Below are 20,557 nucleotides of genomic sequence, written 5' to 3' on the forward strand. Positions count from 1 at the left end.
GGAACTGCCATGCTTTTACCCATAGTAGCTGCATTTTACCTTTCAATCTAAAATACACAAGACATTTCATTTTCTCCACATCCATCCCAACATGTGTTATTTTCTGTTTTTTTTTGTTTTTGTTTTTTGTTTGTTTTTTAATAATTTTTTTTTTTTTTTATAATAGCTATCCTAACGGGTAGGAAGTTGTGTATCATTCTGGTTTTTATTTATCCTTTCCTAATGGTTAGTGATATCAAGCATATTTTTATGTGCTTATTGGCCATTTTTACACCTTCTTTGGATAAATATTTATTCAAATCTTTTGTCCACCATTCAACTAAGTTGTTTGTTTTTTAGTTATTGAGTTTTAGGAGTTCTTATATATCCTAGATATTAACCCTTTTTTCAGATACATGATTTGAAAAAATTTTTCTCCCATTACGTGGCTTGCTTTTTCATTCTGTTGATAATGTCTTTTTTAATGTATTATTTTAATTTTTAAAATAATTCTTTATTGTTGAAAGTATTACATATGCCCCATTTCTCCCCCATTCACCCCCACCAGATAATGTCTTTTGATGTACAAAAATTTTTAATTTTGATGAAGCCCATTTTATCTATTTTTTCTTGTGCAGCAAGTGCCTTTGTTGTCATATGCAAAAAATCATTGCCAAATCCAATGTCATGAATCTTTCCTCATGTATTTTCTTCTAAGTGTTTTATAGTTTTAGCTCTTGTGTATAGGTCTTTGATCCATTTTGAGTTAATTTTTGTATATAGTGGAAAGTAAGGGCACACTATTTTTTTTCATGTAGATATCCAGTTTTTCCATTTTCTTGATGTTTTTAAGACTATATACAGTCAGTTTTTATCACTATAGGTAATGACTGGGAATAAGATGAAGAATGACCCAAGTCATGGTTGAAGCAAATTGTATTTCTTTATTATCCAGGAATGGATTAACTAATTTAACCAAAGTAAGTGCAACAGAACCAGGTATAAGCAATCACATCCTCACCTCCCCAGAGTCTGCATCGTTAGGCAGCTGTTGAATTTGTGTGCATGGTTAGTTCCTTGATGTGGAGAATGGAGAGGAAAGGAACTAAGCCAACCCTGAAGCTGATCTGGATAAAGAAGAGTAGATTCTGAAAGCTCTGCCATTAGGTTTTGCCCTTCCTCCGATGGTGTTCCAGAACCACAACGAGGCTACTCTTTTTAGCATTTTTATGTCAGTAATGAGTGCTATGCAAATGCTGTCTAATTTTGTTTTTATGTCATCAATTTTTGGTATTGAGGGGTAATCTGTTTTGGCAGAGATGGTAAGAAAAGTTTCATAGTATCTTGGCTTTTCAAAGAGTTTCCAAACACTATAACGCAAGTATTGTATACCTATATTGGGAAGAGAAATATCTATTTTTGTGGCAGTTATAAAGATAATGGAATGAAAAAAGAAAAAAAAAAAGTAGAGTATGGAAATTGTCAGCAGTTGAGAGACCGTGATTCAATGGGTAAGAATGTGCTGCTCTATCATTTATAAGATGTTTGCTTTGGGCAAGTTGGTTTAACTTTTCCAATCTTTTTTTTTTTTTTTTCATCTGTACAGTGAGAATAATAATAACCAATGCTATGGGGCTTTGTGAGGTTAAGTGAGATGAAATGTGTATGCCAAGTGCTTTGACAAGGCTAGGCTGGCTGGAAGTGCTCAATTAAGGATCTGTGTCTTCCCTGAGAAGAGATAGCAAGACATATTCTAGGAAAATTACAAGTCATAAGTCTATTAGTTTGTTTTTATTTTGTTTCTGCCTTTTTCCCCCTGTTCTTTTTAACTACTTCTCGTTATCCCAGCTGAAGCTTGCTAGCATTTGTTTGTTTTTTCCTCTTTTCAAATTTTTTCCATGAAGATTATCTTTGTAATAAAATAAATTGATTTTTTTCCTGTACTTATCTACTCAGTTCTTATATTTAAGGACTTTCTCTCCCCCACTTCCCCATTTTTAATTGATTTCAAAGAGGGAGGGAGAGATAGAAACATCCATAATGAGAGAGAATTATTGATTGGCTGCCTCCTACATGCCCTCTACTGGGGATGGAGCCCACAACCAGGGCATGTGCCCTTGATCGGAATCAAACCCCAGACCCTTCATTCTGGACTCTTCAGTCCGCAGACCATTGCTCTATGCACTGAGTCAACCAGTTAGGGCTTTCTCTCCCCTTTGAAGTGCATCTTCATGTGTTCCTTTTGCTGTACTCTTTTCTGCTGATTAACTATTTCATAGTTTTGTTGAGATGTCTCTGAGTCATCGTCTTACCCTCTGTCATTGATCCTTCCCAGTGAGGAGAGGGGATGTCCTGGCAGCGTGGAGCGGTATTCGTCCCCTTGTGACAGATCCTAAGTCTGCAAACACTCAGTCCATCTCCCGGAATCATATTGTGGATATCAGTGAGAGCGGCCTCATCACAATAGCAGGTATGGGCATCACCTTGTTACTTGGGAAAGCTTTAGAGAGGACCTTGTGTTCAGTGGTCACACTGGTACCTCTTTGAACTATAATCAACAGGCTTTTTATTTTTTTTTTAATTTTTTTATGATTCCGAGTAAAGTATAACATCACTTTGCCATATTTTTACCAGACAACAGGTGGATTTGTTATTAATATGTTGATAACTGATTAAGTATAAAAAATAAGGGTAGTAACCTAATGAATTATTTATTAACTTGTTTGTAGGGGGAAAGTGGACAACCTATCGCTCTATGGCAGAAGATACCATAAATGCTGCTGTCAAGGCTCATAACTTGAAAGCAGGTCCAAGTAGAACAGTTGGGCTTTTTCTTCAAGGGGGCAGGGACTGGAGCCCCACACTCTACATCAGGCTTGTCCAGGATTATGGACTTGAAAGTGAGGTGGGTGTGTATTGTTAGATCTTTACCTGCCTACTAGTAATCTCACTATTACCAGCAGCAGAATCAGCAACCGTGTCACCTCCCTTAATTAGAATTTCCTCTTGTGGGGTTCATTTCTGTCTGTGCACTGTAGATGTGAATTAATGGAGAAAAGAGAAAAAAAAGAGGGGTTTATTTGCTTTAGTGGCCTAAAAAAAACACACACAAAAAAAAAAACACACACAAAACAAAACAAAATGAACATTTTAGTTTCTCTTTTAAAATCTAGGATTTGTTTGCTTTGTTCCTAGCAGACAGGACATCCTAAATGCTTTCTGTCGTGGGCATCAGGGGAGCTGTTCTTAGAAGTGATATTGGGAGCAGAACGAAGCTGAAGCTCCATCAGTCACTGATACAGTGATGCATGTGCAGTAGAGTTCATGCTGGCCTAAGCATTTGGGGCCCAAGTGGTTTCCTCCCACAAAATCAAAATCTAATACTTTCCTAGAACTATTAGTTACAGGCTGTAGAGAGCTGACAAGATAAGCTTATAGTTGTTTTTTGGGTTTTTTTTTTTTTTGCTTTGTACCTACCGGTATTGATATTCAAAGTCTTAATGCAGTTTTGCTTCCCTAGGTGGCACAGCATCTTGCCTCCACCTATGGGGACAAGGCCTTTGAGGTGGCCAAAATGGCAAGTGTGACTGGAAAGAGGTGGCCCATTGTTGGAGTGCGGCTGGTGTCAGAATTTCCATACATTGAAGCAGAGGTACGTGAATGGCCATTTGGGAATCGGCATGGGGTGCCATTCATCTGTTTGTTTTTCATCTTTAAAAAAAAAAAAAAGTATGGCTAAGTTTTAATGCACATATGTGAGCTAAAACCTGGAGTAAAGTGTCTGCTTAACCTAGATATTTTTCATTTATATATTTTTATTTTAACTCTAAATTGATATTGATAATGGTAACCATGATAATAGAAAATAGAGGATTTCTTTCTCCTCTAAGAGTTATCCTGTCTTGTTAATTCATAGTTGTTTGCCTTTTTGTGAATTTGCAACTTTGTACCAATCATGTGCTACCTGATGACATATCTTGATTTGACATTTAACTTCTCGAAGATTTATGCTTTGTTTCTCATCAAGGTTTCACATTTTATGAAAAAGAGACCATGCTTTATATTTACTTATAATTCACTTCACATTAAAACCTGGGTATCCAGTAAGCATTTTGGTTACTCGGTTTGAAATCTTGTGACAGCTTGTGATAGTTTGAAATCTTGTGACAGCTTCAAGAGATGAGACCATATCTTTTTTTTTTTTTTTATAATATATTTTATTGATTTTTTACAGAGAGGAAGAGAGAGAGATAGTTAGAAACATCGAGAGAGAGAAACATTGACCAGCTGCCTCTTGCACACCCCCTACTGGGATGTGCCCGCAACCAAGGTACATGTTCTTGACTGGAATGGAACCTGGGACCTTTCAGTCCACAGGCTGACGCTCTATCCACTGAGCCAAACTGGTTTCGGCGAGACCATATCTTTTTGATACTTGTTCTTTGCCTATTCAGCTATGTAAATTAGCATCCATACTATGTATAAGCAAAGAGGTACTCCATTCCTGTGGGCAGTAAATGAGAGTGAGGCAGTTTGCATGTTTGTGGCAGGTTCTATTCAGAAATAAGGCATTAACTCTTTTTTTTTTTTTTTAAATATATTTTATTGATTTTTGTACAGAGTGGAAGGGAGAGAGATAGAGAGTTCGAAACATCAATAAGAGAGAGTCATCGATCAGCTGCCTCTTGCACACCCCCTACTGGGGATATGCCTGCAACCAAGGTACATGCCCTCGACCGGAATCAAACCCGGGGCCCTTCAATCCCCAAGCCGATGCTCTATCCATTGAGCCAAACCGGTCCCGGCAAGGCATTAATTCTTGACTAATTTGTTCCAGTTTCTAAAACTTCTTTGGCAGGCTGATGGGCAACTTGTATGATGTCACTATTTGTCCCATGCCTGCCATAGAACCAGAGTTTGTAAAGAAAAATGTCACATTTCCTAAGCATGATTGTTTCCAGTAAAGTTTTATTTCCTCTTTGAAAAAACAAACCTAAACTACTAATTACTTTAATTCAAAATCAGGTGAAGTACGGGATTAAGGAGTATGCCTGCACCGCAGTGGATATGATTTCACGTCGCACTCGCCTGGCGTTTCTAAATGTTCAGGCAGCAGAGGAAGCACTACCCAGGATTGTTGAGCTGATGGGCAGAGAACTGAATTGGAATGAGTCTAAAAAACAGGTATTCATAGAAGTCTTAAAAATTATAGTAACCATTATAAACATGTAATGTTGTGATCTGTTAGTAGAGGCTAGCATAGTTTTTGTGGTGACTTTAGATTTCTTACCAGTTCCTGTGAGTGTGAGAGTGTGTGTGTGTGTGTGTGTGTGTGTGTGAGAGAGAGAGAGAGAGAGAGAGAGAGAGAGTGTGTGTGTGTGTGAGAGAGAGAGAGAGAGAGAGAGAGAGAGAGAGAGAGAGAGTGTGTGTGTGTGTGTGTGTGTGTGTGTGTGTTTTATATTACCAAATCTTAGGAAACTGGAAAGATGTTCTTGTACCAAAATGTGTTGGTTGTTTCTGGAAAAACCCTTGTAGAAAAATGCTATCAAATTCATGGTCATAATTACTGAAAAAAAATAACATAATGATTGTGGGTAGACCTTTTTCTGGTTTTCACTGAAAACACTCTTAGAATGTAATCTACAGTGAAATTTATACTCCTACGAATTTGCCTTTGGTAGGAAACCCACTGCCAGCAGTTTTACTGCTTGACCATTAAGGGCATATTGATTTGTATCATTTGAAATTTTGTATTTACACCCAAATTAGAAAAAGAAAGCCAATGATGCTCAGATGCCCACAGATACAGCCCTGGGCTTATTATAATAAGGAGAAGATCTTCATTTTTTTTTAACCAAATTATTATGATATGCAAAGTCACTTTCATGTACTCATTCAAAAAGTACTTTGTATCCTCACTAGTTTACTTCTTTCCCTCCTAGTCTTTCTTGAACCCATTTCATTTAGACAATTTTGCTGCCACTTTGTTGTAGTAACTCTAGTCATACTCACCGGTAACCTCTAGCTTGCTCAAAATACTTGTCAAGGTTCCATCTTCCTTTTACTCAACTAAATAGTGGCATTTACACACTTGATTCCCCCTTGAGCTACTATTTGGAACACCACCTATCTTAGTCTACTCAGGCTGAGGTAATAGAATGCTTGTACTACAGACTGGGTGGCTTCTACAACAGGCATTTATTTCTCTCAAGTCTGGAGGCTAGAACTCTGAGATCAGGGTACTAGCATGTTTGCATTCTGGTGAGAACCCTCTTCCTGGCTTTCAAACAGCTGCCTTCTTGATGTGTCCTCACATGGAGGAGAGAGAGAGGGAGAGGGGGCGCCTACTCTCCAGATGCATACAAACCTAATTATCTCGCAAAAAGCTCCATCTCCGAATACCATCACATTGAGCGTTAGGGCTTCAGCGTAAGGATTTGGTTGATTAAGCCTAAAGCATGATATCATAACCTGATCTAAATCCATTAGCAAATCTCATCATATTTATCTTCAAATCATGGCTTGAACTAAACTATTCATTCATTTATTCATTCATTTATTTTGATCTTTATTGTTGAAAGTATTACGTTATGGTCCCCCCTCCCCCCTTTTTTCCCCCTCTGTTGACCACATCTAGCCTATTCCTGTAGACCCTTTCTTAAACATATGTAACTGCTCACCCTGATTCAGCATCTTTTACATGGATTGTTGTAATTGTTTCCCTCCCCTAAACCAAGGTCCCTGCTTTAACAACTTCAGTGATTCTATTAAAACATAAGCCAGATCATTGGATATGTCAGTCTGAAGTTCAGAGGGAACAGTTGAGTTGGTATGTTAGCCATCAGACTGAATGAGCTCCAGGGAGTTCATGTAGTCCAAAGACTGAGCCCAAGGCACTCCATAATTTAGAAGCTGGAGAGAAAAGGAAGAATGTGGGAGAGAAAAAGGAAGTTATAGCTAGTGAGTTTGGAGAAAGTGTGAGAAGCCTCAGGAGAGAGCTGTGACCATAAGGGAAGGAAGTATTTTAAGAAGAGGGAAGGAATCTGCTGTATCAAATGCCGCTGATGAGTTTAGTAACATGAGGACCGACAATTAGCAATTTATTTGCTAAAACTTCTTTCTTTTACTCACAGTAAAGCCAAAGTCCTGACAGTGGTTTACAAGACCTTTGTGATCTGGCCTCCACCTTTCTGATCCCCGTCTTCCTTTCCATTATTCACTCCCTTCAACCCACAGGTCAGGTTGCTTTTCTTCATTCACATTCTGCTGATGCCTCTGCTTGGAATGCTCTTCCCTGGATATCCTCACGGCCTCCTCCCTCACTTCCTACTGGTCTCTACTCCAGAGACCGTCCTTAACTGGGCAAAATAAAAGAGCTCCTTCTCCCATTTGAATGATGTTTTCTACTCCATTTCCTACTTTATTTTTCTCTTTAGCATCTGTTCCCATTTGACACAGGATGTATTTAGTTGTTTATTTGTTGTCTACCTTTCTTCCAGGAAATAAGCTCCCAAAGGAGAAGACATCATCTGTTTTGTTTCTGTACACTCAGGGTCCAGCATATATAGGGGGCCCTAAATAAATATGTATTGAATCAGTGAGTGAACATTATTGAGCATCTGTGTAAGGAAGGATTGGGCATAGATTCTGTCCTTGCATTTTTCTCATTCTGACATAGATTCCCAAAGATGGTTACATATCAGTCACCTGGGAATGTAGGGCAAAGGGCCGAGTTCGAGGGTTGTCTTTAGACCATCAGAGTTAGAGTCTTCAGGGGTGAAACTATGGCCCTCCGTTTAAAACTTCTCTTGTAATTTGAATGCATTGTATGTAGTATGCTTCTGGTGGAATTCACCAGTTGAAGGAGCTCCTTAAATCTGACCACAACTCTATCAGGCATAAACCTTTACCCCCATTTTATAGTTGAGGAAGTAGGCTTAGGGAGTAAGTCCTGGTCAGAGTTCATACAACAGTAGTAAGTTGTGCAGCTGGGATTGAAAGCAGTATTCTGATCCCAGAACATAAGCTTTTCCCACCTGCCCTGTTGCCTCTGCTTTGGTGGGACTGGTTTATAGCTCTTCCTGCTTGGAGTTTTGATTTGATCAATTAAAGCTATATATGGAGGCAACACAGAATGAAACTCACTCCTGTGCTACTGCCAATCATTTTTAGCATATAGAAGGACTGAGGATAATGTGTTCCTGTAAAAGTTATGGTTGGAATGATTTGAATATGCAGGAAGATATTTTGTGCCAGGAATTCAGGCTGTAGGAGGTAGGAAGGAGGAAGAAATTTCTGTAAACTGGTGTGTTCAGCCCTCCCGAGGAAACTAGATTTAACTTCAGTTCAAATTTTATGAGCAGATTTATGTACTCAGGAATATTCTCCCATCCCCCTCAACAAAGAAACAGAAATAAAAGATCTAAAGTTATTACTCAGTATCCGAGACATCGGAGTGTTAATGAGGTCTGTGGATAGTCTGGAGAGAACAAAGGAGAAGGGGGAAAAAAGAATTAAAGGTTAGAAAGCTGGACTTCTGAGAAAAGGTTAAAAGCATTGGGATTATTTAACCTGCAAAAGTGAAAGAGGAACAAGGTGATAAATAACCCTCTGTAGATGAATTGTGCTTGTTTTTACCAGTCAATACTTAATGAGTAACTTGTATGCTGAGCATTACACCAAATATTTTAGGGGAATAATAAGTAGCTCATAGTTTCAAGGACGTTGAAATCCAATTGAGTAGTTATAACACGTGTGTACCTCAGAAATGTGTGTATGCTTTCCAAAATGTAGGGAAATATTTAGAGAACTGTCATTCAAGACTTAATTCAACCAACTTGGAAGAACCAGTTAGGGAGAAAAGCATTATCTAAGGGCAGTAGGAATCGAGAGATGAGTTGCTGGGCATATTTAAAAAATAGAACACTGCCAAATTGTGTCCCACAGGGTATAAATAATATAAGTCAAAAGATGATTACATGGTCAAAGGAGTGGAAAATTATGAGTTAGACAAGTAAAATCATTTTCTTCAATGTAGATGATTTGGTGCCTTTAAAATGCTTATGTGCACTGCCAGTCTTTAAAAAGGAACTTGCTCGGAGACAGACTCGACTCTCATGTTTTGGAAGGGCTGGGGAAAAGGAGCCTAGGAAGTATTTTAGGAAATGCCCCCATAGGATTTGGTAAGAAGGTTTTATACCTTTCAGACAAAGCATCCCTTTTCTTGAGAGACTTTAAAGAGAAGACCACTTAAATAGGTTGAGGAGTCTCACAAAAAAAAAAAAAAAAAAAAAAAAAAAAAAAAAAAAAAAAAAAAAAAATTCTTTCAAAATTGATTTCAATGGGGAAGAAGCTGGGGAAGAAATGAAGTGACGAAAAAAGCAAGATGAGAAGCAGCAAATTTAAAACATATGGAAGATAAGTGCTCAGGAATTAAAGGGTATTTAGGAATGATATGGATGCATATAAATGGTGTCAGGGATTGGCTGTTGGGGAAAAAATGCTAAGAACAAAAAAATACACAAAAAACTCCCACAAGAAACAACTTTTACAAATGGAAAAGAATGTTTGATGAGACTGGCACCATATTCTTCAATGCTGGAGAAAAGGGAGAACTTTTCAACTTACAGTTTAATACCAAATTGTTTTTCTTTTTTTCTTTTTGGTCAAGGAGAATGATTTTCAGTGTGAAAAGAGAAAAATAAATATTGGTAAGAGGAAATAGATATTTAAATAGAAGGTTGCTCTAAATGAGTTTGTATGCCAACCCAGAAAGATTATACTTCAGGCCACTCACAGAATTTGCAGATGGAATTTATTTAACCACTGTTGAGATTTCAAATATTGTGGCAAATAGAAACAGAACCAGAAGACAAAAGATGGGCAAATGTAGCACCAAATTCCAAAAAGGAAGAAGAGAGAAAAATATAGTTTGTAGCTTATAAACTGGTGATTTTAGCATTACTCTTGGAAAGTTTTCTAGATTATGGCATTTTTAAGTTTATTTTATTGATTTAACAAGAAGTGTAGTAATCATTGGAAGCTAGTAAGGAATTATTTAGGAAAAAATAATTTCAGATATCTCATTTTCTTTTCATAAAGATTAGCAAGATTGTTAGATGAAGGAAATGATGTATTTGAATTCCTTAAAGCATTCTGCAAAGCCCCATGTAACATCTTTGTAATGAAATGATCACTGTTTGTCTCAAGAGGTCTTTGAGGATTCCGTCCTTGGATTGACTTAGTCTACTTTGCTTCAAGTGCTGAGATTACAATGTTGATGGCATGCATCTTTGGCACATCAATAGTAACTGGAGGGAGAGTGAATGTTTAATGACAAATGGAAGCAATGGGTGAAATTTCTTTAAGTATAATTAGAGATAAATGGCAAACCTTGCAATACGTGGAAACATGACTCTATTTGTTCATGATAGATTTGACAAGGCTTACCAGTAACACATGCAAGAATGAAATGTGGTTTCTGTTGTCTGTGAATGCATAGCAGTTAACAGTAAATCATGGCTGCCCCCAAATGCAATTGTAATCCTAAACTACATTAATAGGAATCTTATCTCTGGATTGATGAGGCTAGTATTTACTCCTTCCTAGATGCTTGCTAATCCCAAGCAAATTGGATCAATTACAAAGAGATGGGTTTAATCTCAACATAAGACTTTTCAGCAGTTGGAGCCGTCCATTGCTTCCATTTGTCATTAAACATTCACTCTCCCTCCAGTTACTATTATATGGGCTACTTTCAGTGGCATTGAGTTATCACCGTATTGTGAGAATTTTTATATGGAGATCTCCTGCTTCCTTTTTTGGGATGTTGTAAAGGAAATGTGAAGCTAGGGAGATGCATTGGGTGGATTCTAGGGGAAAATCACTTCCAACTTTGAAATTCCATGATTCCTTGCTTGATGGTGTATGAATAAGTCACATGGGCAATGAAGGGAAATGAATTAAAGGGCTTGTTCTTGGAGGAAAGCATCAGAGAAACAAACTATTTCCAGGGAAATGATTCTTGAATGAGTTTTATAGAATGTGACCTGGTAAAATCGGTGCAATGGAGATATGTTGTTTTTATTATAACTGGTGGATTTTCTTGTCTGAAGAGAGTAATCTGTCAGTGAAGAATGCCTTTTGTAACTTCACAGACAAGTCCTATATATACCTTATATGTCGTGTGTGTGTGTGATATCAGATAGATCATATATGATATATTTTGAAAATATATGGTATATATTAGCTGAGAATATTTTAGCATTTCTAATTTTATATATACTATATTTTGCCTTTTCTATAATATATAATATGTATTTATTTCATTTATATGTTTATATTAAATATGTGTTTATATTATATAATATTTCTCCTGAGAGAAAATAAAGTAGAAAGGGAATAATCTCAGAAAAATAAGTTTGTCTTCGCCTCTCCAAGAAAAGGCATTGTCATCTGCATAAGATCCTTTGATGGGAAGTCTGGGGGAATTTAAGACTTGCATTAGTGAGCTTTCTCTAGATTGTGCTCTATAACAAACAACTGCAAAATCTTATTAGCTGTCAATGACAAGCATTTACTTTTCACTCGTATTACATGAAGCCTGCATGTTAGCTGCTCTTGCTCTTTTCTATATGCCAGATTATCTTCAGGTGTCTCTGATTTGTTCCCTTGTCATGGCAGAGAAACCAGAGAGGCAAAGTTGTGCAGATGCTTTTAAGTTTTTACTCAAAGTAGCCTAAGTCATACCTATTCATGTTCTGTTGGCCAAAGTTAATCATCTGTCCAAGCTCACATCAATGGGCTGAAAAGTACACGTATGGAAAGGGGAGATAGTTTGGTGTGTATACATAATATATAATATAATATATATATATATATATATATATATATATATATATATATATATGTAAAATGGAGGAAAGAAGATATTTGTGAACAATATACAGTACAATAGAGTCATTTTGAAAGTTCCTTGATGAGAGACAAACATGATGAAAACTAATAATGGCTGCCTGGCCAGTATGGCTCAGTGGTTGAGCATGAACCTACAAACCAAGAGATGATGGTTCAATTCCCAGTCAGGGCACAGGCCTGTGTTGCAGGCTCAATCCCCAGGAGGAGGCATGCGGGAAGCAGCTAGTCAATGATTCTCTCTTATCATTGATATTTCTCTCCTTTTTCCATTCTCTCTGAAATCAATTGTGTGTGTTTGTGTGATTTTTTTCTTTTTAAAGAATGACAATGTTCTCAGCAATAATATCGAGTCTGGAACATTTGAGAAAACAGGTAGAGCTAGTTAGGATAGCTTGTTTCTTCTCATTACTCAGTAACTTCCACCCAATTATCAGAATCCTAGTGACAGAATTTCAGAATAGCTAATCTCATGTTGTCTGTCTGGGTATACTGCACACCACATTACAAGTAGTTGTTTAAATCCTATATACCTTCTTCACTTCTATTTTTTTTTTTTTTTTCTTAACCAAAACCATAAAATTTGATCCTGTAGATTTTGCTAGTGGAAGAGTATTCTGCATTAAAAGGAAATAAAGTAATAAAACATGCAACAACATGAATGAATCTTAGAATCATTATGCTGTAGAAGCAATAAATGCAAAAGACTACCTGCTATATGAGTCCTTTTATGCACTAGAGGCCTGGTGCACGAAATTTGTGTATAGGTGGGGTCCCTAGGCCTGGCTGGCAATCAGGGCTGATTGGAGCCTTCTTTCCCCCAGGTGCTGGCTGCAGGCTGCTGGCTGGGGCCTTCTTTATTCTGTGCCTCCCCCTGGTGGTCAGCACATGTCATAATGAACAGTTGAATTCCTGGTCAGTGGAACTCCTGAGGAGACAATTTGCATATTAGCCTTTTATTATATATAGTATTCTAGAAAAGGCAAACTTGTGACAAAAAACAAACAGATCAGTGGTTGCCTGGGGAAGAGATGAGCTGCAAATAGGCAGAAGGAAGCTTTTTAGGGTGATAGAAGTGTTCCATATCCTGATCATGGTAGAGTATACATCAAACTACGTACCTGAAATAGGTGGATTTTGTTGAATATAAATTATACTTCAATAAGTCTGGAAGAAATAAAAAATGTGCTGGTCAGGTAAGTGAGGATGAGCTAGCTTCTTTTTAGAATACCTAAAGGAAAAAAAAATCAATACATTTTACAATAAATCTTTGAAATTTGTGTGTGTCTGTGTTTTAGGAAGAACTTGAAACAGCTAAGAAGTTTCTGTATTACGAAATGGGTTATAAATCTCGATCAGAACAGTTAACAGATAACTCTGAAATTAGCCTGCTGCCTTCAGACATTGACAGGTACTTCTGATAAGTTTCTTTCTACCTCCCTCCCCCCCCCTTTTTTTTTTTTTTTTAAAAAAAACCTGCATAAGTATATTATTCCATTATTCAACATTGTATTCCAGGTACAAGAAGAGATTTCATAAGTTTGATACAGACCAAAAGGGCTTTATTACCACTGTTGATGTTCAGCGTGCATTAGAGGTAAATTATTATTTTTTTTTTGACTCAATATCTTGGAGAGCAAAAGAATGCAAAGATTATATTAGATATTTTTTCCCTATCTAGGTATTTCTATGGGTAATATTTCTCTTTTAATTTTTGAAAAGTTGGTAACATTATTAAAAGGATTTGCCTAATTTTTAGTTAATCTTTATTTTGTGGTTTAATATAGAGTATCAATATCCAAATGGATGAAAACACACTACATGAAATCCTGAATGAAGTAGATTTGAACAAAAACGGACAAGTTGAACTCAATGAATTTTTGCAGGTGAGTTGTACTGAAAGGAAACAAATGTATTTGTGGTGGCTATTTTTTTTTTTTTTTTTTTTTTTAAATCTTTTGGTTGTTAATGGTTGCTCCAGAATAGAGTTTGTTGGCCACACAGTTGTCACTTCATTCTGAAAAGAAGAGAGCTTGAAGCCAGCAAAGATTGATATGTCTGCCTTCAAGGATGCATGCTCCACATTCTTTTTCCTTTTTATAAGACACATTCTGTTATTTCGGGCAATTTAGATTAAATTTAAATTAATTATGGCTCAATAGGGGGTGAATAAGAAGTATGCTTTTTAAAGAAGTATGTCATGGAATACCACTGCCAGACCATTCTTTGCCTGCTTCAAGTAGCTAGTAACACAACATTTCTCATGTGGAAAGTAATTTTTTAAGGGAAAGTTTTAAAAATCATTGTTGCATTCATCTCAGAATCATAATCACTTGAGATCCTGAGATGTAATTATTATATTCTTACATTATAAAGAACCTGAAAAACAAAAGAAAGGGAACATGCATTCTGGGGTCAAGACCATATAATTCAAGCATTTCTATTTTTACTTACTCGTGGCTCAATTCTTTAATCGTAACCATGAAGGGAATACATTTTGCTACTTTAACTTCAAACTGAATGCTGCGCATCATTCCTTAAGAGGGAGAAATTAGAACAAACCCACACATTATTGTGGCTGTCCATTGGACTCCGATAATATGAAGTATGTGTTGGTTTCCAAGCAGCCAGGTTTTTTTCCGCAGTGCTTCTTGGGCAGGTATTTCAAATGAATGCCAGGTCTTGCTTGCACCATGGCAATGATGAATGCTGAACATGAAATAAATTAATGCTGGGGATTTTGGTCAATGTCAGCCCTTTCTTCACTGTGTCAAGTTAAACAAACAAGATCAAGGCAAAGGAAATGGTAATTGTCTCTCTGGAGATGAGCTGCAGATAAGAGCATTGTTGAATCTAAATGCAGAAAATTTTCACAGGTTGTGTCCAGCATTACAAAAAAGGATGTTTAGTTCTCTAGCTTACCGGTTACCTAAGTTCACATGTTGAATTGAGGTTAAAATTTGTGCTTGGCTATTAGAAATCATTTAATCCATTTTTTGCCTCGTTTGTTTTTAGAATATTTTATGGGTTGTCTCAGTATTTTAGAAAACTTTAAAGAAATAGTTTATGTTTCATTTCATGTGTTGTAAATAAGCAATAGTGCTTAAGGTTGGAAGACTAGGGTTTTAGAAGCAATAAGAATCTTAATTTTATGGATATACTCTCTGGTTTGAGTTTTGAGTAATTTTTTGAATGCAGTAGAGTTAAACACATACAAAGTAATTTAAACCATCTGTGGGTTTTCTTGCACAGTTTTAAAAAATTGAGCATTTCTTATTTTTTTTTTTTGTCCAATTCTTAATGAAAGAGAATTCATGCCTCTACTAAGAACAAATAGAGTCTAATTTTCAACTTGAAAAATGCTGATCATATTTCTCATGAAATATATTCACACCCAAATGTTTGTTTTTCCCTCCTTATAATATGGTTTCAAGATACATGTAATGTTTAAAAGAAACTTTGAATTTTTAAAAGATGGTACATCATATAATGTTTATGGATAAATAAAAAGCTCCAGTCAGTTCTATCAGATTTGTTAGCTCTGATAAACTTTGAAGGCCTTCATGCACTCAGAGACAAAACAATGGACAATAAATTGTTCTGTGTTTAGATGTCAGCATTCTTTATGTTACATCATTTGTCATATGTAAAGTATGTTGTCAGGGTTGTTTTTTCTTTTTTTTTTTAATACAATTTTTCCCCCCTCGGGAATGAGTCCATGTTTACCTCATTAAACACCCTTGACGGTATAGATTTGGTCTCTCAATAATCCCCACTGGAAGGATCACTACAGGGAGCACGTGGCTGCTTGACTTTATTTTTAGGTTTGGGCTCTAATGTCACTTGTGCATGTAGGAGTCAATCTCTAATAGGCAATAGCTTGTGAAGCAGCTTTTAATAAGGTCAGGAAATTCTGATCCTGCACCTTGGCACATGCCTCTGACTCTTCTTCGGAGCCATTTAAAGAAATATAGCTCTGTAAGCTAAAGACTATAAATATTCGAGTGAATGGCTGACTCAGTTCTCTTTTAAATAAATAAGTAAATAAATAAGTAAATAAATAAATAAATAAAAGATTGAGGAAGTGGTACTAGGAAAAACAAGTAGTTAAAATCACATAAACTTGAAAAAGAAAAGAAAAAAATAAAATCCCCACCCTCATAATGGCGAAGTGCCTTCAAGATTAAAGGCCTTTGCCCACTGACTGCATATAATTTCAAGACTAATTCTGATTTTATCCACTGGATAAAAATGAATTAGCTAAATTTATCTGGGCTGCGGAGTGCTTTTAATTCTTCAGGTAGATCTCTGGGTCCATTTTCAAGTACTTAAATGTAAATTACTTTATCAAGTCTTTAAGAATTTGGATGTAGGGGACTTGAAGCTTTAAGTACAGTAGCATTGAAAAAAAGAGTAGTTAAATATAGACCATGGTTTGTCTTTGTTCAATCCCTGAGATTCGTTTTTTAAGATTTTAAAATGGAACTCAAGATCCAATATTTGAGTTGCTCAAAAAAAATATGAGCCCTGAACACATTAAAGGCCAAAAAATAAAAAATAAAAAAAATGATGTATTCTATTTGCATTAAAAGGCAGGTGATTTTGCTAGATGAGTTTAGTTTTTACAGCAGTGATAAAATACCTGCCCATGCCCCCATTTCTGAAATATTCAAAAATCGTCCTCTTTCGATGTGAGCTGGAGGGCCTGGGATGGCTTTTGATGGAGCTCTTAATGACCTCTGCCTACAACAAAGGCGACCATGCAGGAGGGAGTGAGCGGTCTGCCTTCTGAATCTGTTGCGTGTTTTCTCTTTAAGCTGATGAGTGCTATTCAGAAAGGAAGGGTGTCTGGAAGCCGGCTGGCGATCCTACTGAAAACGGCAGAGGAGAACCTGGAAAGAAGGGTCCCCATTCCGGTGGACAGAAGTTGTGGAGGATTGTGAGTGTGAGCGGTGACTCCTCGGCCAACACACACAGGAACAACAGATCATCGTGTGACAACAGTTACGAAAGACAACACTCCAAAATAGCGGATATGGATAGCTGCTTAAAAACAAAAAACAAAAAACACTGGGAAACATTCCAAGGCTTCAGGATGTTGCTGTAAACCCCTTCTTTGTATTTGCCATTCACTCTAGCTTCTAAAACGTGTATTTTATCCCCTTTCCTCATATTTGATGCACCCCGCCTTAATGTTTTGTTCCCATTTTGTGATCGATTAGACTGGACATGCTCTCTTTTTGTGTATGTGTTCATTTATTCTAATTCAGCTCTAGACGCAGAATGCTTTGGCTGAGACCGAAAGACGCTGGAAGAATTTTGTAACATACACAAAGCTTGATGTTAAGCTTATAGGTCGTATTTGTTTTTAAAAGAAATGGAGTGAGCTTGGCCTATTCAGAGAAGACCTCTCAGCCATTCCTTCTTCCAGCTTGTCTGCCTTCCCTCTTCAAACCGTCACACAATTTTCTATGCAGAGCCTGAGTGGCAAAGCTGGAGAGGGAAGGGAACATTTAGATCTGGTTACAGGAGCAAGTCTGAAAGAGAAACTCCGAGAGCTTCCAGAATCACAGGTATAAGATAAGGATAGCATTGACATTTCTGGGAGTTACAGTGATAGTTTCATCTCAGCAATTCGTTGTGGGTTCCTCCCCCCCCCCCCCCCCCCTCAGTCACTGCTGGATTTTCTTTGACTATTATAGTTGCCAGGAAGATTCTTGCTTTTTTAACTTTCAAAACCGGCATTTCAGTGGTAAGTTCGATGTAATGGGATGAGACTGAATTTCTCAAATCTATACAGGAGTAATTAATACAATTAAAGGTTAAAACCCTGTGTTTATTAAAGATCCGCATATGATAGCACAGTTTTTAATCCCCACATCCTAAATGTTAGAGCGTGTGACATTGCCAGACATGCACAGTTTTGCTTGGTTTACTTCATCCGTTGGGAGGAGTATTTGTAAACAGACGGCAACGAGGATGGAAATAGCCCTTCGGTAACTTTATAATCATTTGTAAAAAGGCACAACACTCAAGGTCCTTTTGGTTAGCAAATGCCTCTCTCATTCTGTACTTAGTGGAAAAGTTCTCAACCAACCAAAAAGAAAAAGAAAAATATAAAACCACACAAACATACCCTCACACACATCCCCCCAGCACAGATACACACAGAGAGAGACACAAAACAAACAAAAATCCAATCTGCATTGCATTTCACAAATAATGAATTGAATTGAAAGGGCTATTTTGGTAGGCTTTTGCAATATTTTGTTGGCATTTTAGCCAGTCACCTGAATATTTATTTTTTGTGCTTCCTCTTGTGAAGTTAACTACCTATTTTTTGTGTCTCCAGATCAGGTTGTGTATGTGAAATCTGACCCTTTATTTAATGTCAGGTGTTCACTGCACACACTTAAAGTCTTAGTTTTTTTAAACTGGTACATGAAACGCTTTTGCGCAGTTATTTCTGTTTATGCCAATATTGTAGACTATCTTCATGCATCTTTTGAGTGGGGTCTGAGCCAGGATGTCATAGTGTAAACACTGAAATTCACTCACTTAAGCACCCATCCTCATGTCTGAAACAGTGAAGGTAGCATCTTAACTCCTTTTATTTTTAAAGGATGTTTTAGACTTGCCACTTCGAAAGGAAAACCTAACACAGAGCAAGGGATGCTCAGAGGTACACTGTGAAGTTTTTTTTTCAAAACTGGTGTGATTTTTTTTTTTTTTTTTTTAATATACTGGCTATTTATTTTTTTTAAATACCGGAAGCTTGTGGCTTTGTAACTTAGTATTTTTCTATGAAGACAATACATTTCACTGTTTGGAATCCAGTGACACTGGACAGAAGAGCTGTCCTTTCAAACATTACGGTGATGTACCTCAATATTGTACACTTGTGCCCTCTGTCTTTCTCTTTTTCTGGTTAGAGGCGATGAGGGTGACTTGTATCCTCCCTGAATCCATTACAGTAGGGACCCGGCTTCAGACCTGACCGGCCCGGGCAGGGCTGTGTCTGTAACACACGCCTTGTTAGTGCACGCTTTGCTAGGAGTGAAGTTCCTTTAAGGACAAAGAAAAGCACACTTTTCTTCTTTTGAGCATATTTGCTTTTGCTTAAAAACCTGCTAATTCTAAAACATACGCTCCTTCATCGATCCCAGAGACTCCTCTTGGAAACGAGCTGGTTCCAAGCCTTGACTGTGAATAAAGCACCCCCACGTTGTGGGGTAAGTTCTTAATTAAACCTGGGCAGCTTCTTCATCTGATTGCAGAAACGAAGCAAGAAATACGGGGATAAGCCCCTGCAAAACCTACTCCAAGTGCAAAAGAATTTTTTGCCTTTTTATATAAATGTGATGTAGATGATGCTGTGAGGGTGGGGGTGGGGAGTGCAGAGACTGTCTTTTGCCAATCAAGTGATTTCTTTCAAGAGCCTTGAAGGGGATTCAGGTGAAGGAAACCCCATCTGTGGTGGAGACCTGGATGCCCCTCCTTTAAACAGCTCGACCGCAGTCCTACAGGAGTGATCCTGCTGGATTATTTGTTAAGCCAGGGCTGCCTGCCTCCTCTCCATCATGCTGTTTGCAGAAATTCTTGCTTTTAATCAGTTTATACGGAGTGTAACTTTAGGGTTTCCACAATTCAATGCATGCTCCCTATGCTGCTTTAGTTTCTAGCTTCGTTTTGTCTTTTTTCAAATTATGTAGATTTCTCTTTTGTACAATGAAAATTGCACTCTGACTTTCACTAAACATACTGTCAGAATGATCATTGATCTTAATCCCTTTTGTATGTCTTTGTATTTTGGCCTATGAATGTAATCATATGATGTCAGTGACACTATAACTTGCAAAAGCCCTACTGTGTTTTTAAAGAAGATCAAGTATAAGCTCAGCACTGAAGTAGAGATACATACTGCATGTTTTCATGGCTCTTTTATGTATCGTGTTGGGTTATTGTTCTAGATTGGACTGTTAAATACTGTGTTTGAGGCTGGGTTGTCATTTTTATAACTGTCTTGGTGTTTTACTGCCATTATTTATTACTTTTGATATACGGAATGAGCTGCATGCATTTATAGAGCAATAAGAGGATGTATTTAATATGCCTTGTTTTTAACGGAATCAGAACTGAAAGCATGAATCAATAAAACTGATTAAAATGGTCCATTTGCTGGCATTTTGATGTTACTTGCAGTCAGAGAAATAACTTTGATTACTATTGAAGTTTTTTTTTTTTTTTTTTTAAAGTTTGAAAATATGTTTACAAACTATGTTTTATCATGGCATTTACACATTAATTCTTTTAGCTTGAAATTTCATCATTTGATCTCAAAAGTAAATCTCTGCATAGACAGATGTAATTTTTTGAGGCTGCCAGGATTATTCGTATTAATTTGTTGCTGCCGCCTTTAGGGCATGACTTCTGGATTTGTGCAATCCTATTCTAAAATTACATTCATCCTATTACAACTAACAGCTGATTTTTTTTTTTTTTTTTTTTTTTTTTGTCTCCAAGAGCCTTTCAGCCTGAGGGTTCCCAGGCACACTGATGAATTTTATCATAACTAAAATCAATAGAAATGAATGGGAAAGATTACATAATCCATTTTGATCATCTCACATGTCAAGTTAGTACAGGGTTGCCAAGTGTTGATAAA

General features: G+C 37.0%; 1 protein-coding gene across 2 annotated transcripts in view; it reads left to right on the forward strand.

Moving 5' to 3' along the window:
- The window catches only part of GPD2 (glycerol-3-phosphate dehydrogenase 2), a 142,912-nt gene extending 122,846 nt beyond the window's left edge, over nucleotides 1-20,066 (forward strand). For both annotated transcript variants that reach the window (XM_084891465.1, XM_084891464.1), the window contains exons 10-17: nucleotides 2,315-2,449; nucleotides 2,709-2,884; nucleotides 3,500-3,631; nucleotides 5,005-5,163; nucleotides 13,191-13,303; nucleotides 13,411-13,489; nucleotides 13,680-13,778; nucleotides 16,710-20,066. In XM_084891465.1, coding sequence (XP_084747591.1) covers nucleotides 2,315-2,449; nucleotides 2,709-2,884; nucleotides 3,500-3,631; nucleotides 5,005-5,163; nucleotides 13,191-13,303; nucleotides 13,411-13,489; nucleotides 13,680-13,778; nucleotides 16,710-16,835 — 1,019 coding nt within the window. In that variant the 3' untranslated portion in view covers nucleotides 16,836-20,066. The remainder of the gene's footprint in view (nucleotides 1-2,314; nucleotides 2,450-2,708; nucleotides 2,885-3,499; nucleotides 3,632-5,004; nucleotides 5,164-13,190; nucleotides 13,304-13,410; nucleotides 13,490-13,679; nucleotides 13,779-16,709) is intronic.
- Nucleotides 20,067-20,557: the final 491 nt, after the last annotated feature.

Source organism: Pipistrellus hanaki, assembly GCF_964339955.1.
Source record: "Pipistrellus hanaki genome assembly, chromosome: 8".
Taxonomy (NCBI): domain Eukaryota; kingdom Metazoa; phylum Chordata; class Mammalia; order Chiroptera; family Vespertilionidae; genus Pipistrellus; species Pipistrellus hanaki.